Source organism: Poromitra crassiceps (assembly GCF_964638095.1).
Source record: "Poromitra crassiceps genome assembly, contig: HAP1_SCAFFOLD_102, whole genome shotgun sequence".
NCBI lineage: Eukaryota > Metazoa > Chordata > Actinopteri > Beryciformes > Melamphaidae > Poromitra > Poromitra crassiceps.
In genome coordinates, this window is record NW_028152240.1 from 129,718 (window position 1) to 155,000 (window position 25,283).

Consider the following 25,283-nt stretch of genomic DNA (forward strand, 5'->3'; position numbering starts at 1 on the left):
CTTCCATCCAAACACATTCGCTTGGCTATCCTGCATTACATCTCTGTTACAGTCTGTGGTCAGACCGTCAGACTCAGTGGGTCAGACAGACATACAGCAGTTAACGCTTGCTAGCCTGCATGAAAGACGCACTGGCATGAAAGACGCCAGTGTGTTTATGTTTTTAATATAGTCATATCTAAGGTTTATAACGCTGCCACTAATCAGAGGCAGAGAGGGCCAGGGGTGCCTTCGCCTTCGCCATCATCCGAAAAAAATATCGCTTCCGGTAAGCTAGCTAGCTAGCTAATGTTAGCTGCTGGTTGGTTGGCTAACTAGCGAATGTTAGCCGTTAGCTAACGTTAACACGTTAACTAGACAAGCACAGACATGCAGAGCTCCAAAAACAGAGCAATTCGTGATTTTGTTACTGTAGTTTCTGCAGAGTAACGTCCATGTACCTTTATGGATTGCACGGGGTTGGTATTGCAAAGGGATCTGACGGATAGTGCAGTAACAGTCAGCAGCTATGATAGCACAGCCAGTCGGGGGGAGGAAGTCCATATATGGTCATGGGGCACAGGTCATTACGTCATCACAGGATAACAGCCAATCGGCTGGCTCAGATCTGAGCCAGCCAATCGCGTTGTCCTGGCTGTTTGGGACGTGTATAAAAGGCAACCGCTGACCGGGGTGGGTGGGGGGAACCAGAGGAGAGGGGGAGAGAAGAGGAGAGGAGAGGGAGAGGAGGGGAGAGGAGAAGAGAGAAGGGGAGAAGAGGAGGGGAGGGGAGAGGGGGAGAGGAGGGGGGAGGAGACGGATAGTGCAGTAACAGTCAGCAGCTATGATAGCACAGCCAGTCGGGGGGAGGAAGTCCATATATGGTCCATCCGGTCATGGGGCACAGGACATTACGTCATCACAGGATAACAGCCAATCGGCTGGCTCAGATCTGTTCAAATCTGAGCCAGCCAATCGCGTTGTCCTGGCTGTTTGGGACGTGTATAAAAGGCAACCGCTGACCGGGGTGGGTGGGGGGAACCAGAGGAGAGGGGGAGAGAAGAGGAGGGGAGAGGAGAGGGGGAGAGGAGGGGGGAGGAGACGGATAGTGCAGTAACAGTCAGCAGCTATGATAGCACAGCCAGTCGGGGGGAGGAAGTCCATATATGGTCCATCCGGTCATGGGGCACAGGACATTACGTCATCACAGGATAACAGCCAATCGGCTGGCTCAGATCTGTTCAAATCTGAGCCAGCCAATCGCGTTGTCCTGGCTGTTTGGGATGTGTATAAAAGGCAACCGCTGACCGGGGTGGGTGGGGGGGACCAGAGGAGAGGGGGAGAGAAGAGGAGGAGGAGAGGGGAGAGGAGGGGGGAGAAGAGGAGTGGAGAGGGGAGAGGGGGAGGATGGGAGAGGAGGGGGGGAGAAGAGGAGGGGAGAAGAGGAGAGGAGAGGAGAGGGGGAGAGAAGAGGAGCGGAGAGGGGAGAGGAGGAGGGGAGGGGGGGAGAGAAGAGGAGAGGAGAGGGGGTGGATGGGAGAGGAGGGGGGGAGAAGAGGAGGGGAGGGGGGAGAAGAGAGGAGGGGAGAAGAGGAGAGGAGGGGAGAGGGGGAGAGGAGAGGGGGAGAAGAGGAGGGGAGAGGGGGAGAGGAGAGGAGGGGAGAAGAGGAGGGGAGAGGGGGAGAGAAGAGGAGTGGAGAGGGGAGAGGAGGAGGAGAGGAGAGGGGGAGGATAGGAGAGGAGGGGGCGAGAAGAGGAGGGGAGGGGGGAGAAGAGAGGAGGGGAGAGGGGGAGAGGAGGGGGGAGAGGAGGGGGGAGGAGACGGATAGTGCAGTAACAGTCAGCAGCTATGATAGCACAGCCAGTCGGGGGGAGGAAGTCCATATATGGTCCATCCGGTCATGGGGCACAGGACATTACGTCATCACAGGATAACAGCCAATCGGCTGGCTCAGATCTGTTCAAATCTGAGCCAGCCAATCGCGTTGTCCTGGCTGTTTGGGACGTGTATAAAAGGCAACCGCTGACCGGGGTGGGTGGGGGGAACCAGAGGAGAGGGGGAGAGAAGAGGAGTGGAGAGGGGAGAGGAGGAGGGGAGGGGGGGAGAGAAGAGGAGAGGGGGAGGATGGGAGAGGAGGGGGGGAGAAGAGGAGAGGAGGGGAGAGGGGGAGAGGAGGGGAGAGGGGGAGAAGAGAGGAGGGGAGAAGAGGAGGGGGGGAGAAGAGAGGAGGGGAGAAGAAGAGAGGAGGGGAGAGGGGGAGAGGAGAGGGGAGGGGGAGAGGAGAGGGGGAGAGGAGAGGAGAGGAGGGGAGGAGAGGAGAGGAGGGGAGGAGAGCGCTGCCAGCGGCACCAGGCATCACCAGGAGGCGCTGTATGCTTCCTTTCTGAGTTTTGAAATAGAAACTCCTCACTGATGTTGACAGAAACTGACAAACTGACAAAGATGGCAAAAAGGAAGGATTCTTGGCCTTTCATTTCTATCAAGGAAAAGACTCAATCCACATGGCTTACGTTAAGTTTAATTTTTCAACAAGTAGCCCAGTGTAACAATGAAAAAATAGTGCTTGTTGAAAATTCCCCACAGTACAATGTCTCGTTTCCTTTCAGAGGCTTGAGCAGGTGACCTCTCTAAGTATTCCACAACGTGTCAGCAGATCTACATTACATTGCGTCCACACGAGGTCAGAGCCGCGTTGTCCGAGTCGTCTCCACAGCTATGCAAATAACACCGGCAGGCCTACTTCACACACAGCAGCGTTTTACACTAAGTTCAAATATAGGCCATTTAAGTTGAGGCAGAGCAGACGCAGCAGGTCAATGTTTTATGTACAACAGTACAGTCAGAAATTGTCATTTTTGGTGCACATAGCGTTAAGGACATAAAATTGCTTGGAAAAGAAAATGCACTGTGGCCTGCTAATTTGCATTACTGTAACAGTAGCATCAGTTTGCATTCACTCTAGGATGAACTCCTTATTTTCAATCTAAAACAAAACGTTGCATTTTGTCATCTAGGCTATAGTTATTATCATACAATGAGAAGATTCAAATAAATAAGACACTCTGTAGCATCTGCACAGTGTAAAAACATATTTTGGTTTAAATTCCATTTTTCTAAACAGCCTGAACAGCTGGGCAAAACATTTTAAATAAGCTGAACATTCCATTCACGTCATGAGATTTTTTTCTCAGTCGTTTGTGACCAACTAACAGATAATAAATGCTAATAAAAAAGTTTATATATGGATATATATATATATATATATATATATATATATATATATATATATATATATATAATCCCTCAAGTATTACAATGGAACAGGACACTTAATGACAAAGGAATGCTTTCAAACCAAGCATTGTGGCACATGAACAGAGAGAATGGCAGTGCTTAGAAAAACAGTCTACAAAGAGCTTCAAAGAAAGATGAAATGCATGAGCCCCAGATTTGAAGTTAAAAAAGAAGAAAATATATATGGGACTAAGGTCGGCACTCAGCAGTATCTGATGCCAGCAATAATAGCCAGAAGTCAGAGTGGAACATTGTTTGGGACTGGGTTCAGTGACAGTACCCTACACGGACAAACTTGCACTCACACAGGTACTGCATACTAATACGGTGCATACAACTGTCTCGTCTTATTGGTTGATTGTTGTGTCTGGTGTTTGTGTCTTATTCCTTCTGTCCAAGGCGGAGGATGCCGGAGCCCAAGTATTTTGTTGTGTTTTCTACTTAAATATCTGAAATGAATTTTATGACGCAGATGACGATACAGATGAACTTGAAGGGCTGAATCAGCAGCTTTTGTTCTCCTCCACAGCTTTCTCTCGCATCTCGTGCAAAACTGGTGTCAGGATTGCTTTCAAAGTCTTGTATAAAGCCTGGTTGTTCTCAGAGGCAGCGTGAATCTGGAGAGAAAAGGAAATATTAGATCATGTAACAAATAAAAAAACAACCCACACAGTATATCACTAACACCCACAGAATAGTGCTACAAAGGCCATATACACTGTATATTGAGGTACTCCTCACCTTGGTAAACATTTGTATCGTTTGGTTAAGAAAAGCGGTCTCCACTTCTTCAGGTATTGCCAGAAGATGAGCTGCACAGTCCAGAACACACAGCAAAGTCAGCCTGTGGCCCTGTGAACAGGAGCAAGGAGAGGACAGTACTGTAGAGTGTAGACTTTATACACCATATTATCAGAGTTTACAGGAACATAGTGTTGTAATCAGGGCCGTAGCCAGGGTTCCGGAATAGGGGAGGTCGGGCGCGGCCGAAAAAAAATTGAGTTTTTTTTTCCCCCTTTTTAAGCCATATTTAGAGTAATATATCATTTTAAATCAACATTAGGATTATACTGTTGTGATGTCATTATTCAGTATATTCTCTTTCATGTCACCACCTGCTCAGCTCTCCTGTCAACATAATTGTAACTAACAAACACAAACTGTTTTAGCCAAATTCATATCAAAATGACACCTACAAACACAGGTACACAACCCAAGCCGTACACAACACACAAAGTTACTTAGACAGACTAGACACTTACTTTCTTGGTTGTTGCTAAAAAATCTGTCAGTGTGTGTCACTCACTGTCTGTCGTTCACTCGCTCACTGTCTCGCAGCTCGCTCACCTTCAATTATCTCGCCAGGCAGACAGACAGTCATCACTCACCACCATGCTGCTGCTCTCTCAGAATCAAGTTACCGCGGACGCGGCGTCAGATGACTTCCTGCCTGACCTGCCTTTCGTTTCAAAATAAAAGCGATCCTGTGTTTTTCATGCTTTTCCTGTTTTCCATGCAGATTGTTTTATTTTTTTACAATCTTCGTTCTCAGGACACTCTACAATTTTCTGTTCCCAAAGTGCAAACTGAATTGGGGAAGAAAGCTTTTAGGTTCTCTGCACCCACCGCATGGAACAGTCTGCAGTCTGATCTTAAACTTAATAGCTTAGTAACCTTAAATGGTTTTAAGGCTATGGTAAAATCTCTTGAGAACAGGCTGTCTGTATGCAAATGTTTTATTTGATCATTTTAATGTTTTTCAATTGTATGTGTTTATGTGTTTGTTTGTTGTAACTTTGTGTTGCTGCTGTTTCTTGGCCAGGTCTCTCTTGTAAAAGAGATCTTTGATCTCAATGGGACAAACCTGGTTAAATAAAGGCTAAAAAAAAAAAAAAAAAAAAAAAATCTCTGAAATATTAAAAAAATCTCTGAAATATTAGGGGAGGTCCGGACCTCCCCGTCCTCATAGCTAGCTACGGCCCTGGTTGTAATCAATATGAAAAGAAGGGATTCCACACGCTTAAATCTAAGCAATAGTTCACTTTACTAATGTTGTAAACAATGTTGTAATCAATAACAGTGTCAATAGCACATATAGTACACTTGAATACCATGATAGTGGCATTTACTTAAATGGTAAATGACTGCATTTATATAGCGCTTTTCTATTCTACCGACCACTCAAAGTGCTTTACAACAATGCCTACATTCACCCATCGATCGTGGCAAGCTACCACACAGAGTGCTGGCGCAAGCATCGGGGGTTCAGTTTCCCAAGGGCACTTGGACATACAGACTGGAGCAGCCGGGGATCGAACCACCACCTTTCTGATTAGTGGACGATCCGCTCTACCTCCTGAGCCATAGCCACCAATGTAATTGTGGTGGGCCACCACAATTACATCAAAACGGTTTCACATTTCCATTCATCACATTGGGGAGCCAACAATTAATAATTGTGTAATTTGACAAATATTGAAGTGTTTATTACATTTTCAATTCCCCTGACCTGTCCTGGCGTGGTATATCAAGTGCTTCCATTAAGTGTTGAATGTTCCATTCGTGCATTCCTTTATAACTGGGAACTGGTAATGTTACCGGTTCAAAGTTCATGAGCTGGGACGTGACGTCACTAGAGCTGGTATTTCCCATTCCAAACTCGTAGGAGTCTCAGCAGCCCCAACCTAAAAAAAATCCAAGATGGCTGCTCCGCGCAACAACAGTAGTTATAATCGTATAAATGCTATTTAGCACTTCTGTCTTGTTTGTGTCTCGTTAAATCAGCTGTACACACAGCATGGCCTACTTCTATCTGTGTGGACATGAGGCTGCAGTGTTTGTATGCGCAAAATGCCACGAAATGCCTTGTTATAAGAGCATTTGTCTTTCTCCAAAATTAAGTGCACTGTTACTGAAAATTGCACACCATTGTACTGTAAGATGATGATTTTATGTTGGACTGCTGCTAAACTCAGTTGACATGGCACAAGGTTTTTGGTATTCCTCCTGAAAGTGACTTGAATTTAATTTATTCTACTATTTTATTTTGAATTGCACTATATTCATTTTATTTGAGGACAAGCTCTTGCTTTAATTTTATTTGAGAGATTTTATGTTGGACTGTTAAAGAGAATGAGATGGTTAAATAAAATACAGAAATTGAGAAGTTTTTGGTTATTTATTTGTTTTGGGTAAATTTATTGTTATATAATAAAAAAAAATGAAATAATAATAATCGTTAGATTAATCGACTAATCGAAAAAATAATCATCATAAACATAATCATTAGTCGAATCGATAAGAAAATAATCGTTTGGGACAGCCCTAATATATACGTATCTCTATATTTATCTTTCTCTATATGAATGTGTCTGTCTGTCTGTGTGTCTGTGTGTCTGTCTCTCTATCTGTCTGCCTGTCTCTCTGTCTGTCTGTCTCTCTGTCTGTGTGTCTGTCTCTCTATCTGTCTGCCTGTCTCTCTGTCTGTCTGTCTCTCTGTCTGTGTGTCTGTCTCTCTGTCTGTCTGAATGTGTGTCTGTCTCTCTATCTGTCTCTGTCTGTCTGTCTCTCTGTCTGTGTGTCTGTCTGTCTCTCTGTCTGTGTGTCTGTCTCTCTGTCTGTGTGTCTGTCTCTCTGTCTGTCTGTCTGTCTGTCTGTGTGTCTGTCTCTCTATCTGTCTGTCTGTCTGTCTGTCTGTCTCTCTGTCTGTGTGTCTGTCTCTCTATCTGTCTGTCTGTCTGTCTGTCTGTGTGTCTGTCTCTCTATCTGTCTGTCTGTCTGTCTCTCTGTCTGTGTGTCTGTCTCTCTATCTGTCTGTGTGTCTGTGTGTCTGTCTGTCTCTCTCAGTGGTTCCTCTGTGACTCGTCAGTTGAAGCCAGGAGAGGCTCAGAGGTTTTCTTGGGAGAATCCGGCCGGCGTTCGGACCCTCAGCTGGAGCTGCAGTGAACATTCTGGACAGCTGGACCTGGTCAAGGTAAGAGACACTTACAGTACATACTTTTAAACCCTTCTGACTCACTTTAAAAATGTTCCCCCCGTAGCTGCCATCAGGCTATTCAATTTGCACTATAAATAATTGTATGCTGTGTATACATGCACTTCTCAACATATATACTTTTAGTTTTTAGTCGGTGGCTGTGGGAGTAACAGTTATGCACTTGTATTTTTATTCTTTTAGATTTTAGATATTCAAGTCACTTTTTGCACATTCAGCATTTTAGTACAAAAAAATACCAAAATATGTAGGGCAATACAATATATATATATATATATATATATATATATATATATATATATATATATATATATATATATATATATGTATGATTTTGAATGTCACTGCATTATGTGACAAAGTAATTTCCTGCAAAGAATCAATAAAATATCTAATCTGTCTGTTTGTCTGTGTGTGTGTGTGTGCGTGTGCGTGTGCGTGTGCGTGTGCGTGTGCGTGTGCGTGTGCGTGTGTGTGTGCGTGCGCGTGTGCGTGCGCGTGTGTCTGTCTGTCTGTCTGACTCTGTGTCTGTGCAGGATGAGTGTGGTCAGTTTGCGTATGACAGCCTGTCTCAGGTGCACTGGGTGTCCTTCCTGGATGGGCGTCAGCGGGTGCTGCTGTTCACGGAGGATGTTGCCGTGGTGACGAAGGCGCGGCAGGCGGAGGAGCTGGAGCAGTTCCAGCAGGAAGTGAACGTGTCGCTGCAGAACCTCGGCATGTCGCTCATCAACAACACCAACCGCCAAGAGATCGCCTACGTCGGCATCACCAGGTACACACACACACATAGACACACACACACACACACACACACACATAGACACAGGGAGCAGGGGCGGGGCCAAGAGCAACCATGGAAAATCTTCAGGGGGATCGTGATCTACAAAGCCCTGAGATGCAAGAGAGGAAAATAATTTGGCGATCCATTTTCTAAGTCTGATCTAAATAGTTTTCTCTCCTGTGTTTATTAGTCCATGGGCCAAGGCTGAAATTTTGACATATCGGTACCACCTGAGGTGACCGCACGATTTTGTTATTTTTGTCTTCCTACATGTCTCTAGTTTTTAATTTGGTATGATAACCCTTCCGATTTGGTAGCTTAAAGAGCATGGGGCAGGTTAGAGACCCCAATCAGTCAATGTGTAGGTGAATTATGGAGGAACTCGATTTTCACATTAAGACACTTACATATACACTACAGTGACTTCTGGGGTCGTTTTACTTTTTTAACTTTTATTTTGACATCTTGGATCCCAAAACTCTGACGTCACAGTGGGGAGTCGCCAGGCATGACCGTCTGTCCCTCTGTCTGTCCCTCTGTCTGTCGTCACTTAGGTCAGGGCTGTCAGTCACACACTATGGATGCTAACGCCGGTTTTCAGGAGGAAGAGGAGGTAGCAAATGTTTATGCACATGCATATGATGGCCTCAGCCTAATTTTGACAGTGAAAGAGAGCAGGAACAGCCCAGCTACGAAACAACGGGCCGCGGAGAGAGTTGAGAAAGCAAGCGAGCGGAGGCGGGCCGAGGTGCGGACTGTAATTCGATACACACACACGCACGCACGCACACACACACACACACACACACACACACACACACACGCGCGCGCAAAAGTGCCGTATGTGTCCAGCCATCTGGTCGAGTTAGAGCCAAAGTCCCGAACACAGTGAGAAAACCTCCCGAAGCTGCTGCTGCAGCGGGGTGCATATTGTCTGGCCAGCCGACCGAGAGGCATGCGAGCCGGGCACTATTAAACAGTTGGGGTGTGTGAGGTGGCTGGCTGTGGAGGTGGCGGTTTCTCCTCCTCCTTCTTTCTCCCGCACAGCAGAGCGGACCCCAGGCTGCAGACAGCCCGGCGCAGAGCAGAGCAGAGCAGAGCAGAGCAGCGGTGCTGTTTGGGGAGGAAGGAGCCGCAGCCTCCCCCTCCCTCGAGTGAAGAGAGACGAGAAAGAGAGCGTATCACACAGCGTAGACACACACACACACACACACACACACCGAGAGAGCGAGAGAGATAGAGCGTGTCACAGCGCAGACAAGCACAGTGGGAGGGGAGAGGGAGACACGCACGCGGGAGCCACTCCCCACTGTGACGTAGCAGGCTTTTTCTTGTCAGATTAAAAGTCTGTTATTTCCTTCTGAAAAAGGAAGGTGTTTTTCTCCATATTTTTTTTCAAACTTTTTTTTTTTTTTTTTGAATGATGCATTAACTTTTCAAATGGACATAGGGACAAGGTTAAGTATACATTTAGCAAAGGAATTACCCTGCTCCATGCTCTTTAAGGATAGTTATCACTCTGTAAACAAACCTACCCCCAAAAAATGACAAAACCCTGATTTCATCATATCTCCTGAACCACACATGATAACGCAGAAAATGTGATGTCTACCCCTATGTTTTCATGGTCAGGGATTACAATGACACCCTATACAACATCATAAACTGTTCACATGAATAGTTAATGGTGAATTCAGTGGTGTTTTGATGAATTCAGTGATGTTTTGAGAAGGATACAATGCAATTAGTTCATGGGCCAATGGTGAAATCGGTACCACCTAAGGGGACCGCGCAATTTTTGTATTTTTGTCTTCCTACATGTCTCTAGTTTATATTTTGGTATGATAACCCTGCCAATCTGGTAGCTTATTGATAGTTATCACTCTGTAAAAAACCTTCTCCCATATAAATGACAAAACCCTGATTTCTGTGTATTAGTCCAGATGATATGTGAAAATCATGTTCACTTTTTCATAAAAGCATGAAACTTGGTACGCATATAGTTTGGGGCCCCCTAAATCTTCAGAAATTAAGCCATCACAAAAATGCCTCGTGGTGGCCATTTTAATTCCGCCATAAGTGAATTATGTAGTTTGCATCATATCTCCTGAACCACACATGATAACACAGAAAAGGTGATGTCTATATATGTTTTCATGGTCAAGGATTACAATGATACCATATAGAACATCATAAACTGTTAAAGTAACTGATCAATGGTGAATTTAATGACGTGAGAAGGAAATCACAGTTTCTGATAACTGATGCTATAACCTCAATTCCATGACCACTCTCTGGCTAACATTTTTTGATGAGTAATTTGACTTCTATGGGCTTTTTGTTAAAATAGCCCCCAGGCCCCTCCCAAACATCCTGCGACTTTCTGCCAGACGGCCAAATCCAAGATGGCCACTGGTACAATCTTGAAAAATGTACTTTTGAACCCAAGCACCTAGAATAATGTATGAAGACACTTTTCGGTATAAGTCAACCACAAAGAATCTGATTCTGACATCAGTTTAACATTCTGACATAATTTTTGACCCAGAATTCCAAGATGGCTACCATCCAGTAGCGTGAAAACTTAACTTTTGAATGGCAACATATACGTATGTGGTGTTTGGGGTTTACCATTTTTAGAGTAAGGACGGAGATTAACAATGGTGAATTATAGCTATTTTAATTGCAAATCCATGCCTACCAAACATGGTTTAGTAATGACAATTATTGTGTTTTGAGGGTAATTTCATAATTATGTTAGTCTCGCTGGCCAGCCTCCCCTCCCTACAGGGGGAGGAGTCTGGCGCCACGGAAACAGGCAACTGGGATAAGCCCTTCCCTGCTCTACAGCTGCTCCCCATTGGAGCGACTGTTTCAGTGGCTGCCGGATGTCCGCTCCCGGCTTATTACAAACTCTGTCATTGGCTCAGACCACGTCAATCAGAGCAGCTTCCGCTCCCTCCTCTGTGTGTCGCTGTAAATAGTGCCCTACCGCCTCAGTGAAAACAACAACGCTAACTAGCTAGCAAGCTAACGGCAGAAACCTACATGCTAGCTCGTTGCTACACGCTGAAAAGGGCAAGTTGGATTGTTGGAAACTATTTTCCAAGGGCACTGCTGCTAAGCGCGGCCCATCGCAATCCCACTATGGAGACCTGCGTGGGAGGGGAGGCTGGCCAGCGAGACTATGGGATAGGTGAAGGTGAATAGCCTATGTCCATTGTCCAACAAGTTTTCTCAATTAATTTCCCTCTTTGCGATGTGATAAAAGTTTCTCAGTGAGTTGTAGTTGATTGCCTCACTAAATTATCTGCTAATATCCAATTTTAGCAGCAGAATTTGATGTCCTGGCGTGGCACGTCCGTGTGTAATGACATATCCAAAAGGAATTTTACTCTGCGCTGCGCAGCATAGAGATTATGGTGCGCTCAAGCGCAGCGGAGTATTTATTGCGTAAGAGGTGCTTTTTTTTTGCGCGTAAGAGGTGCTGCCCCATATTCTGCGCAGAAACGCCTGATTGTGGCACGCCTATGTCCAGTAAAATTATAACAGGCATGTGCTTGTGCACGCCCCCAATTTGCATTGCACGCGGCGTACCGCTTTTGCAAAGATAGGGCCCCCGGGACTTGCAAGAATCTGGTCAACTTCTCCTCTCCTGCAGCATGGGCTGATTTTAAGTCTGCAATGAGTTAATCAGAGGCAGGCAGACTGTAGGGTGCGGAGGGTTGGGGAGGCCAGGTCAAACGGGAAGGAGTTGAACTCATGCATGCAGGCATGGCTCAAAATGGATGCGAAAAGGTGCAAACACACCAGACGCTGAAGTGACGAAGCATCTGGAAGCGCAGCCAGTTTCATTTTGGCACACTTGTTAGCACATTAGACCGTTCAGTCAGACCAGCCGTGATGCGGCCAGCTCGCCCCATGCAGAGATTGTTTCGGCGTCTGATCTATTTTTGTGTGAGACCCGCGAGTGATTGGTGTCCACCCACTATGCCGACCACCCGCAATGCCGACCTTAGGTTTAGGCGTGGGGGGTGGGAGAGGTTAGGTTTTGGGTTAGGGTCTGGGGGAGGTTAGGTTTATGCGTGGGGGGTGGGGAGGTTAGGTTTTGGGTTAGGGTCTGGGGGAGGTTAGGTTTAGGCATGGGGGGAGGTTAGGTTTGGCGTGGGGGCTGGGAGAGGTTAGCTCCACCGACACGCTGCACGCCGCCTCACTCAGCTGGTTCTGCTTGTGGGCTATCGGCATTGCGACCTGTTGGCACTGCGGCCTGTCGGCACATAGACGCGGCACCGAGTGATTGTGTGAAGCCAGATAGGAAGTCAGTACAAGTTGTCACCGGCGTGGAGCAAAGCAGTGCATCTGGTGTGAATGGCCAGGGTCCTGCTCGAGCTGAATTTACACACAGCGGCACTTTGCGTCTGCAGCATCACAATCATCTTCCATCCTCCTCCCTGCATGCATGCTCCAACCCGCTCTGACTGACTGGTGGCGACCATTTATGGATTTCGTTTCCACTCCCTCCGTGTCGAATCTGTCTATCTCAAATGCCTGTGCCACTGTGAAACAACATCAACAATGCTAGCTCATTGCTACATGCTGAAAACGGTTGGATCTGGATTGTGCAATAAAGCAGGCCTGCTTGATACTTTTGGTGGATAGTTGTAAAGGTGAACGGAGCCTTTTTCCCCTATACCAGGGTGGAGGTATTAGCAGCCAGACTCTGCCATTGTAGGGAGGGAGTCTGGCAAGCGAGACTACCCGGGGAGGAACTCAAGGTAGGAGCTGCTGAGATGGAGTGGAGCGCTCCAAGGCAGTGATTGACCTGGTTGTGGTCAACTTGTAAACCTCCACGAGTTGCTGGAACATTGTGTTTTTGATGAATGTGTGGCCTTATTCAACTCCAACATCACATACAGGAAGACGCAGAAGAGCAAGCGCATCTAGAAGAAGCTCTATCTCCAATCTGTAGGGCTGCAAGAACCCTACATCACTCTCGTTGACATGGGCATGATCTAGAGGATGGCAATTCCATCAGCAATTGGATCGGCAGACACAAGATGGCACCCCATACAAGTGGTCGGACTATGTCCACAAGGTGTCATCCATCATCCTTGCCCGCCATGGTGATGTTGACATATCATCTGTGTGATCGACCGGTATGACACAGCATACTTGGCTAAAGATGATGAGCAGAATCTGATGATTCAGAATCTATAGCTAGAGCTTATTTTAGTTATCTTGTCATACATTCCTTAAATATTTTAATGCAAGAAATCCTGGGGGTAGTTGGTACAGCAGTACCAAGGTAAAATGGGTGTTGACATTAACATATTTTCAGTTAACATAATTCTGAAATGACTCCCAAAACATCCACCATTGTTAATTTCCTTCCTTGTGGTAAACCCCAAATGCACAGTATACCTTCCCATTCAAAAGTTACATTTCCACAATACTGGATGGCAGCCATCTTGGAATTCTGGGTCAAAACTATGCCATAATGTCAAACTGATGTCAGAATCGGATTCCTCGTGGTTGACTTACACCGAAAAGTGTCTTCATACATTATTCTATGTGCTCTGGGTCAAAAGTCAATTTTTTAACATGGCGCCAGTGGCCATCTTGGATTTGGCCATCTGGCAAGGAAAATCCCAGGATCTTTAGGAGGGACCTGGGCGCTATTTTAACAAAAGGTCTATATAAGTCAAATCACTCATCAAAACATCTTAGCCAGAGAATAGTCATGGCTTTGAAGTTATAGCATCGGTTATCAGATACTGTCATTTCCTTCTCACAACGTCATCAAATTCACCATTGATTAGTCACTTTAACAGTTTATGATGTTCTATATGGTATCATTGTAATCCTTGACCATGAAAACATTGGGATAGACATCTCCTTTTCAGTGTTAGCATGTGTGGTTCAGGAGATATGATGCAAACTACATAATTTGCTTATGGCAGAAGTAAAATGGCCGCCACAAGGCATTTCTGCGATGGCTCAATTTCTGAAACTGTACAGGGCCCCAAACTATAAGCCTACCAAGTTTCATGCTTTTACGAAAAAGGGAACATCATTTTCACATATCATCTGGACTAATACACAGAAATCAGGGTTTTGTCATTTATATGGGGGTAGGTTTGTTTACAGAGTGATAACTATCCTTAAGCTACCAAATCGGCAGGGTTATCATACCAAAATATAAACTAGAGACATGTAGGAAGACAAAAAAAACAAAATCGTGCGGTCACCTCAGGTGGTACCGATTTTTGCCTTGGCCCATGGACTATATGACTTGGTGAATGTTACAAAAGGGGTCTTAAAGTCGAGCTGAACCCAAGAATGACTTTTCTTTTCTTTTAGTTCAAATACCTGGGTATGCAGTGCACCTATTTAATAATGTATGCAAAACAAATCACAACAATCTAATTTCTTTAGTTTTTCACACTTTTTCACATCAAAAGTTCGTTTTTCAAGATTTCATTGATAACAGTAATTTACAGTTTGCTGACGTCACCCAGTAGCCTACTATCAAATTTCTACCCCATTTCAACCAATCATATCACGACATGCAGCTGTCAATCAAATCTTCATTTCTGGATAATTTTCTCTTCCAAATGAAGTCGAAAATGGCGCCTAGTGCCTGTCATCTGGCAGAATTCCTATCCCATAAACTAACTACTAACTTGGCCAATTGTTATAAGGATAAAAAACAAAAACTATAATCTCTAAGAATGCAAAGAAATGTAACTGGCTCGTTAAAACGCGCATTCCAGGGATATCGTATCGTTATAGCAGCGATAATGGCGCGCGCATCCGAGAGCTTGGTTGTCAGGGGTCGCACTTCGGAGATTCCAGGCCGACGTGCTGCACTCTCCGCTCGGCAACACGAAGGCAGCTGGCTGCCTGCGGGTCGCTGAGCTCCACTAACCTCCCGTCAAAAGGCTCTTCCCGAGTGGAGCGCCACAACACACTGAATCCCACTCGATTTGGAGGCGGAACACGCCAGGATTGGCCAAAGCCCAATCCAGTCCCCAGAATTGTCAAATAAAATCATCGACATGATACTATGACCCGCCTCTCAACCTGTCATCTTAGACAAACTATGTTTTCAGTCTGAAACGGACTCATTATGCACGAACAGGTTCAGTTCCACTTTAAAGCCCCCCTCCTGACAGTTTTTCCAGCTGTGTACAATCCTCAGTGTACAGTGGAAACACAAAGCTGCTTGCACCGTAATAAACTATGTCACATGTCTAAGCATTTGCGCCAAAGATCGTCTATTGGTAAGAACCTCTGGCTTAAGGTCTCATTATGCTTTCCGCATCAGCGAGGAACGCGAGTGTCCGCGCGGAAAAGTGACGTCAAATCAGCAGACACGCCCCTCCGCAAGGCTCCGTGCGGACGGTTTTCGAGCGGCCGTGCGCACGCCGAAATTTGTAACTACGCGGACGCGGACGGGCGGACAAAGTGGAGTTTTCAAGACTCGCGCTCAATTCCGCCTGCAGAAACCCACACAGAGTATACAAGCTCCACACGTTTCCTCGTCGGATTCCGTGTCTCTCATTTCCGTGCGGCCGGCCAAAGCGTCAAGCATAATCCAGGCTTTATACCTTGTTCCACTGCAACATCAAGGCTGGAGCACTGTTAAGGTGCTCTTATGCTCGAGCAAAGCTCCGTGGGGGTGGGGCCCCGCGAGTCTCCGTGAGTCACCGTGCAGACCTCGCGCTGGGGCAGATGCCATTATACTCAGAAAGTGATCAGCATAATTGTACAATGGTGAAAACAGCCCGTGAAAAGTCGCAATGAAACGCTGTGCAGTACTGAGTGCGCTTTCACTCTCAAACGACCGCACATCAGCACATGAAGGACTCACCAAACTTGTTTTTACTGAAAGCCGTTTTTACTACTCAGCCCTGATAGCCTACTACTCTGTGCTGCTTTTAATCTCTCTCAATAATGCTCTCAACACAACACATTTACTTGGTGAAATGACTAAAAACGAACAGTTGCAAATCTAAGTTTATAGCCTACCACATGGGTCAAGAAATGTGGCGAAAACACAACTCAGTGTTCAGGGCTCAATGGTTTGAATGCGGCCATGTTTGGAGAGAAGCTCGCGCTGTTAGAAAAAAAGTCAGGCACAACGCGAGCGGCCGCTGGAGCTAGCGAATAACCACGCCCAACAAATTTACGTAATTTGACGCGCCCGCCCCTCGCTCCACCCCCGCGCCCTTCACGGCAGGGTGAGCATAATTCAGCCTTTACTGTTCATGGACACTTGTGTTTCTTCCCCAAACTGTTGCAGACAGCCAGCCATCAAGCACATTGTGAGATGAATGAGTGAGAGAAGTCACTTTACATGAACAATGATCATCCTCTTTTCTATCTGTTGTCCACCTTCAGTGTCTTCAGCATATCTATAGAGGGACATTATGAACAAGTATCATGGTCTTTCAGAGGGAAAGCAGGAGAACTTTCTCCAAGCCGATGTGACGAGGGCACATTCAGGACATGTAGCAGACACTCATCAAGCACATGGTGACGTCAACGGCTGAGTGGTTCATTTACATGAACAATGATCCTCCTCTTGTCTGCCTTCAGTATGACTTTAGCATATAGAATCTATATGCTAAAGTCATACTGAAGGCAGACAAGAGGATAATATCTATATTATAGAGGGACATTTGAGAGGGGAAGCAGGACATGTATGGCTGTTTTGCTCATGGGTTTCACACACTGTAATAAAACATCTAAAGGTAAAATCTTATCAGATGGGGGACGCTGGCACAAAATCTTGTCAAACGGGGGTTTGATTAGTATCAGTTTATGGTTCCTTTAACATCAACAAGTTGGTGAACCACTGGTATGTGTGGTCTGCAAAAACCTTCACATGGAGGGAATTAGACATCTTCATAAATTAGAAACTCTCCACTATAGAGTATATAACTTATTGAATGACTGCAATAGCTCTCAGATCAAAAGTTATTAGTATTTTAATGTTATGTGTCTAAAAGTAAAATGTGAGAAAGGCTTTAAACATTCCACATTTTATTTTCTAGAGTGGCATTCCACCAAAACCATAAAAATCAATACTTCTCCCCTTGTTTTATGAAAATAATTATTCACCGTGATGTACTAAACAGTACTACGGAGATGAAAGTAACCAAATCACTCAAAATACATGAAAAACTGATTTTCAACCGTCTTTTGCTCATTGCCAACAAGGTGCAGCAGCAACATGTTTCTGCAGACCACCACACATGTGATTGACCATGATTAGAATTTAAGAACAAGGAAAGAAAGAATCATCAAAAAATGAAGTTTATTTACAGGAAATAGCCACCTCCCACTTAGAAAATGTCACAACATTTGTAACAAATGTAACAATGGCTGTTAAGATACATAGAAAGAAAGCCAACGTCTTGAAGAATGTCACGCTGTAAAAAAAGTAAAATATGAAAAACTAATGTATCAATATGATATACAATATTTACATACTCAAGCAGGGAAAAAAAATCTCAAGTAATATCTTAGCATCACATTGAATGTAAAGCTTGTTTTTCGGGTGCCTCCTATCCACTTCTGCACAATTATAATGGAAGGTGTTTGCACATCACACACCTAGTCATTTTCACACACACATCCAACTTGCTTATTATAGCAAGTGCATTATAGCAGCTATGCCTTAAAACATGGGTCAAGACATCTGGACAACACATCTCACTGGCTTCCCCCTCATGTTTGTTGTTGTCTGGTCTGACATCTGACGTGTGTAAACAGCCTACATGTTCGTTGTTGTCTGGTCTGACATCTGACGTGTGTAAACAGCCTACATGTTCGTTGTTGTCTGGTCTGACATCTGACGTGTGTAAACAGCCTACATGTTTGTTGTTGTCTGGTCTGACATCTGACGTGTGTAAACAGCCTACATGTTCGTTGTTGTCTGGTCTGACATCTGACGTGTGTAAACGGCTACATGTTTGTTGTTGTCTGGTCTGACATCTGACGTGTGTAAACAGCCTACATGTTCGTTGTTGTCTGGTCTGACATCTGACGTGTGTAAACAGTCTACATGTTTGTTGTTGTCTGGTCTGACATCTGACGTGTGTAAACAGCCTACATGTTTGTTGTTGTCTGGTCTGACATCTGACGTGTGTAAACAGCCTACATGTTTGTTGTTGTCTGGTCTGACATCTGAGGCCTGTACTACGAATGTTGTATTAGAAGATCCAGGATCTGTCCCTTGATCTGGTTTGTCTAAACCAGATCAGCTCGATTGTAGTTAACTTGTACTACGAACGTCGATTGGCACTCGTTAACTCGAACCAGGTTTTTCTAATCAAGCTGACAGCGCGTGCACATGAAAATGCCCGTGCACTGGAGCTCGTGCCCGCAAAAGAGGCGTGGTTTTTAACAACTGCCAATCAGAGTGCAATATGGACTGCTCCAACTCCGACAGCGCCAGACACGCCTATTTCCTCATTGAATGAAACCGCAAATACAAATCTGCGTTGGATATTATTACTGTTCCCGAATGACTGTCTAAAGTGACCACTTTTATCCACACCAGTAATTTATTTGAAGAGCGGTTTCGTAGGCTATCTACAGCTCTCTATCTACAGTCTTTTGTGGAAGCAATGTGTAATCTATCTCAGTCCAAAATCCGTATGTAGCTATAGACCATTTAGGCTCAATGAATAATGATGATCCGTGTCTGTACTTTGTTCAGTATATTGTATTTCAATTTGTAACCGTCAAATAAAATAAAATAAAATAAAATAAAATCAATGTGTTTAGTCACACTGATTGAATAATTCCTATAGGCTAATCAATAAAAAAAAGAATGATAATAAAATAAAATAAATGCTTCTGAACTGAATCGACACGGTATGTGCGGGCATAGATTTCATTTATAAAAAATAGTCTATTTTGTGGTCACATGGCTATTGTAATGTCAGCAGAGTCGCATATCTCCATATTTCATATAATGATGCTGGAAATATGAAGTTCAATCACATCATACAGGCCAAAAGCAACAGAGTTGCAGCTGCAAAATGCAGGAGTAGCCTAGATATGAATCATCTTAATATGGGATCGCCTGTGTGCAGGTGATCCCATATTAAATTGCTTAGATGTAGTAGGCTGTATGACCATTTCAATTCCAACCCAACGTCAGTCTCAGCTCCGTTGCGCACACGGCACCGTGCGCTTTGGAGACGTTTATGTAACCTTTTTATGCCGGTTTAGTGATATGTCTCCACTCACTATTCAGCTGCAATCGATCAGCGGGGTCAAACAACGTATCTAGGCTACTTGAGAGCACAAAAATGAATATATAAAAACATATTCCAAAGTGGTAAGTAGGGCTTAATTAAAATGTAGCCTGCAACAAGTGCAAGGCTTTAGTCCTTGGTTAATTCAACATTACAATTCGTGCTCCTTCCTCGTCCAGAAAGGGGTTGGCCATTTTTCCAAACTGCTGATTTGATTGGTTCGTGGGCGGTGTATTTAAGGTCTAATCTTATCCTTGCAACTTAACCTGCTGCGGACCAGGTTAAGTGTGAAGCATAAGTTGCTATGGAAATATATGTCGGTAAGAAGTTAACTTGCTTTGTAGTACGGCCAAACCAGGTTTAAACCTGAAGTTACCTCGCTAAACCACTAATCTTGCTTTGTAGTACAGGCCTCTGACGTGTGTAAACAGCCTACATGTTTGTTGTTGTCTGGTCTGACATCTGACGTGTGTAAACAGCCTACATGTTTGTTGTTGTCTGGTCTGACATCTGACGTGTGTAAACAGCTACAAAATGGACATAATAGCATCCCGGATAGCTTCATGAGACAGTTCATGTTCACCATAGTAAGCAACACTGTGAGGAGCAGGGAGGTCTGGATGCTCAGTGTTCCACTCTGGTAAGAAGTGCTCCTTATGGATCTCACAGATGTTGTGTAGAATACAACAGGCGACCACAACATCCGACACAAAGGAGGTAGAAATGTCATTTCGTTTGGCCAGGCACCTCCAGCGACCTTTGAGACGTCCGAATGCACTTTCTACCACCGTCATCGCCGAGCCCAGCTTGAAGTTGAAGGCTTTCTGCTGCTCAGCGAGTAGGTGGTCGCGTGTGAAGCCCGTCATCAGCCACTTCCTGATGGGGTACGCTGTGTCTCCGATTAGATGCACAGGGACTTCCACTCCGTTAACAGTGATGGATTTCTGTGGAGAGAGCAACGCAGATGTATAAGTACGTGTAGCAGTAAACACACAGTTAGTTTTGTCAGAAAGGTGTCAGGTGTGTCAGCTCTGTTAAATACGTGTAGCAGTACACACACAGTTAGTTTTCTCAGAAAGGTGTCAGGTGTGTCAGCTCTGTTAAATACGTGTAGCAGTAAACACACAGTTAGTTTTGTCAGAAAGGTGTCAGGTGTGTCAGCTCTGTTAAATACGTGTAGCAGTAAACACACAATTAGTTTTGTCAGAAAGGTGTCAGGTGTGTCAGCTCTGTTAAATACGTGTAGCAGTACACACACAGTTAGTTTTGTCAGAAAGGTGTCAGGTGTGTCAGCTCTGTTAAATACGTGTAGCAGTAAACACACAGTTAGTTTTGTCAGAAAGGTGTCAGGTGTGTCAGCTCTGTTAAATACGTGTAGCAGTAAACACACAATTAGTTTTGTCAGAAAGGTGTCAGGTGTGTCAGCTCTGTTAAATACGTGTAGCAGTACACACACAGTTAGTTTTCTCAGAAAGGTGTCAGGTGTGTCAGCTCTGTTAAATACGTGTAGCAGTACACACACAGTTAGTTTTGTCAGAAAGGTGTCAGGTGTGTCAGCTCTGTTAAATACGTGTAGCAGTAAACACAGTTAGTTTTGTCAGAAAGGTGTAAGGTGTGTCAGCTCTGTTAAATACGTGTAGCAGTAAACACACAGTTAGTTTTGTCAGAAAGCTGTCAGGTGTGTCAGCTCTGTTAAATACGTGTAGCAGTACACACAGTTAGTTTTCTCAGAAAGGTGTCAGGTGTGTCAGCTCTGTTAAATACGTGTAGCAGTACACACACAGTTAGTTTTCTCAGAAAGGTGTCAGGTGTGTCAGCTCTGTTAAATACATGTAGCAGTACACACACAGTTACTTTTGTCAGAAAGGTGTCAGGTGTGTCAGCTCTGTTAAATACGTGTAGCAGTAGTAAACACACAGTTAGTTTTCTCAGAAAGGTGTCAGGTGTGTCAGCTCTGTTAAATACGTGTAGCAGTACACACAGTTAGTTTTCTCAGAAAGGTGTCAGGTGTGTCAGCTCTGTTAAATACGTGTAGCAGTAAACACACAGTTAGTTTTCTCAGAAAGGTGTCAGGTGTGTCAGCTCTGTTAAATACATGTAGCAGTACACACACAGTTAGTTTTGTCAGAAAGGTGTAAGGTGTGTCAGCTCTGTTAAATACGTGTAGCAGTAAACACACAGTTAGTTTTCTCAGAAAGGTGTCAGGTGTGTCAGCTCTGTTAAATACATGTAGCAGTACACACACAGTTAGTTTTGTCAGAAAGGTGTAAGGTGTGTCAGCTCTGTTAAAGACGTGTAGCAGTACACACACAGTTAGTTTTGTCAGAAAGGTGTCAGGTGTGTCAGCTCTGTTAAATACGTGTAGCAGTACACACACAGTTAGTTTTCTCAGAAAGGTGTCAGGTGTGTCAGCTCTGTTAAATACGTGTAGCAGTAAACACACAGTTAGTTTTCTCAGAAAGGTGTCAGGTGTGTCAGCTCTGTTAAATACATGTAGCAGTACACACACAGTTAGTTTTGTCAGAAAGGTGTAAGGTGTGTCAGCTCTGTTAAATACGTGTAGCAGTACACACACAGTTTTCTCAGAAAGGTGTCAGGTGTGTCAGCTCTGTTAAAGACGTGTAGCAGTAAACACACAGTTAGTTTTGTCAGAAAGGTGTCAGGTGTAGAGGTCGACCGATATTGCTTTTTCAATGGCCGATGCCGATGCCGATCTTTAGAGAGCAGGGCGGCCGATGGCCGATATATAATGCCGATTATTATTATTTTTTTCATTCGATAAAATACGATTAAAATAAACTCCTCAAAAAAAGTTTGGAAACGTTAATTTGCTCGATTATTTCTCCCCTTTAATAATACCAATTGGTATTGTATTTTATAGAGTTGGAAGCCTGATTAGTCACCTTTACAACGGGGTACAACTTGTAAGGATTGTGCATTTGTGGAATGAGAAACACACAGCTAAACGTGTGGGTAGCGCCCCCAAAAAATGTGCAATATTCTTCTGTTGGTATTTTTTTTTAAAGAAATCTAGTAGCCTAGATTTCCATTATCCATTCATGCACATTGAAAATCGAATATAACATTATACTGTAGGCCTACATCTAATATAAGATGTTATCTTAGCCAGTACAGTAACATGTTTTTGATTATTCTTTTTATTAAATAGAAAAATACATTGGGTTATGCGGTATAGATTTCAGTAGTGACTGGTAGGCTATAGCGAGAGAGCAGTATGTCAGAGAACTCATTCATGCACTGTTCTATACATTAACAATAATAATAATAATAATAATGTAACTGTTTAGATTTGCTGTCATTTGATGGGAGAAGTGTGTTTGCAGAAGATGGTGGTGACTGAGGAAACGTAACGTTACAGTAGGCTCATGGGTGCATGAGAAGACTCACATTCAGTGGCGGACTGCATAATTGGGCACATCGGGCAAATGCCCGGTGGCCTGGCCTGGCCTGGCCTGCCAAAAAAAAAAAAAAAAAAAAAAAAAAAAATTTGCAGGCCGATGCCGATTAATTAAAAATGCCAATAATCGGCCCCAATTAATCGGCCGGCCGATTAATCGGTCGACCTCTAGTCAGGTGTGTCAGCTCTGTTAAATACGTGTAGCAGTACACACATAGTTAGTTTTGTCAGAAAGGTGTCAGGTGTGTCAGCTCTGTTAAATAGGTGTAGCAGTAAACACACAGTTAGTTTTGTCAGAAAGGTGTCAGGTGTGTCAGCTCTGTTAAAGACGTGTAGCAGTAAACACACAGTTAGTTTTGTCAGAAAGGTGTCAGCTCTGTTAAATACGTGTAGCAGTACACACATAGTTAGTTTTGTCAGAAAGGTGTCAGGTGTGTCAGCTCTGTTAAATACGTGTAGCAGTAAACACACAGTTAGTTTTGTCAGAAAGGTGTCAGGTGTGTCAGCTCTGTTAAATACGTGTAGCAGTACACACATAGTTAGTTTTGTCAGAAAGGTGTCAGGTGTGTCAGCTCTGTTAAATACGTGTAGCAGTAAACACACAGTTAGTTTTGTCAGAAAGGTGTCAGGTGTGTCAGCTCTGTTAAATACGTGTAGCAGTACACACACAGTTTTGTCAGAAAGTTTGTCAGAAAGGTGTAAGGTGTGTCAGCTCTGTACAGATATATGCCACAGTATCACTGTGATTTTTACATGTATGTGTTTTATCATACCCTGTATGATTATTACATGTGAAAAGTGACGTTGTCTTAGTCTTAAGAAGTAAAGCATTATTTGGAGCATAAGTGTGTAGAGAGAGAGTGAGAGAGAGAGAGAGAGAGAGAATAATTCAGCAAATGACTGCAGGTTGGATTTGAACCCGGGTCAGCTGGGTGAAGGACTAAGCATTGATGGCACACGTTCTACCAGGTGATGTCCAACATGTGAAATTACATTACGACATTTGGCAGATGCTTTTATCCAAAGCGACTTACAATAACACATTTTTTTCAGCAATAGAGCAATTAACTATGCAACACAATCTATGACAACTACAACTTCGGAAGGAATAGTGGTAAAGTTTAAGTTAGTTTTTTTTTTTTTAGAGAGAGAGAGAAAGAAGTTAGTTTTAAGAATTGAATAAATTGATTGATCTACAGATAATATGACTGTAAAATGAGGTACATATGTATTTACCTCACGTGGGAAGAGGTACCCGTCTTGCTCCTCGGCCTTCCTGTAGATGGGCGAGTTGGAAAACACCTCAGCAGCATGAGAGCGACCAGGCCAACCTACAAACACATGTGTGAAGCTGGAGAGACAAAAAGACAAGACGCGTACAGATCATTCATCACAATCAGAAAGTGGCTTGGTGTAGTTGGTGTACAAGTTATATAAGATACACAGACAACACAATACGTACAAATACATTTACAACTTAATACAAGATATAAACAGAGTATTAAAGTGACAAAGTACAAAGTTAGCAAGGCCATCTTGTTGATTTTTGTTTTAGCACAAATGCCCTGCTCCTTACCAGCATCTGTGGTCAACAACAGCTTGTAGGACAATAGAGTGCCACCCATTCTGATTGTAGTAGGCCGGTGCGTCGACATTGGGTCGGTTCATGGCATGCCTCCTTTCCTTCTGGTTTGTTGTGTAAAGAAAGGACAGAGAGCTCCTAATGGCGGACCTTCTTCACACCAGTATCGCGTGTTCTCAGTGCAAAAAGGGCTCCTCTTTCTCTCTGTGTTGGAGAGACCGCATGTTCTCTCTCCTCATGCAGCAGCCTGCTGCATGAATACTGACTGTGTGTGTGTGGGTGTGGGGAGGAGGGGAGTTGGGGAATTTGAGTCATGTGATCAAAGGGGGAGGAGGAGGAAGTGTGAATTGGATCCTTTGAGGGCTGCGATATTTTTTTCCCATGATGAAAAAAAGGCATGACCCGCCCCTCTCTGCCTCTGATTGGCCTAGCGTCAAATGTTCATCCAATCACATTCGCTTAGCTATCCTGCATCTCTTTCTACAGTCTGTGGTGAGACATCAATGGGTGAGACTCAGTGGATCAGACAGACAGCAGTTTTGCTTGCTAGCCTGAATGAAAGACGCCATGTGTGTTTATGTTTTAATATAGTCTGGCCCTGTGGTTTATAACACTGCTGCTACTCTTGGCAGTGCACGTATGTAGCCTATAGGGAAATCTAAAAAAAAGATGAAAGACTCATGAGAATGATCAAGGCTGATATAAGAACAGGGTCACTGCATTACATTGAACTTTAATTCAGCTCATTGTAACACAAGTGACATGTATTTGAATTGAAATATAAATCAGAAGAAACAAGGTGATGACATTTAGAATGAAAAGAAAAAATACACATTCAAGTAGGCTATTGATCTCACACATAACCTTTTGATTCTATGCTGCCATCTGCCATCTCATGCTTGTTGATTTAACGATTGTTTTGCACCTGCTGCTCACTTTATGAACAACTAGTGACTGAATT

At 44.1% G+C, this 25,283-nt stretch overlaps 1 protein-coding gene and 1 pseudogene across 2 annotated transcripts in view; one reads left to right on the forward strand and one right to left on the reverse strand.

Annotated features, from left to right (window-relative positions):
* Positions 1 to 25,283, forward strand: part of LOC310800842 (intermembrane lipid transfer protein VPS13C-like) — a 103,293-nt pseudogene that overhangs the window by 43,468 nt on the left and 34,542 nt on the right. The window contains exons 25-26 of the transcript in view: positions 7,121 to 7,247; positions 7,805 to 8,040. The product of the transcript in view is annotated as an intermembrane lipid transfer protein VPS13C-like (transcript). The remainder of the gene's footprint in view (positions 1 to 7,120; positions 7,248 to 7,804; positions 8,041 to 25,283) is intronic.
* On the reverse strand, positions 19,414 to 24,408 carry LOC310800844 (putative nuclease HARBI1; the record flags this gene model as incomplete). The annotated part of the gene is made up of 3 exons (XM_083664745.1): positions 19,414 to 20,266; positions 23,977 to 24,091; positions 24,317 to 24,408. The coding sequence occupies 3 exons, from the start codon at positions 24,406 to 24,408 to the stop codon at positions 19,850 to 19,852; spliced, it is 624 nt and encodes a 207-aa protein (XP_083520871.1). The 3' UTR covers positions 19,414 to 19,849.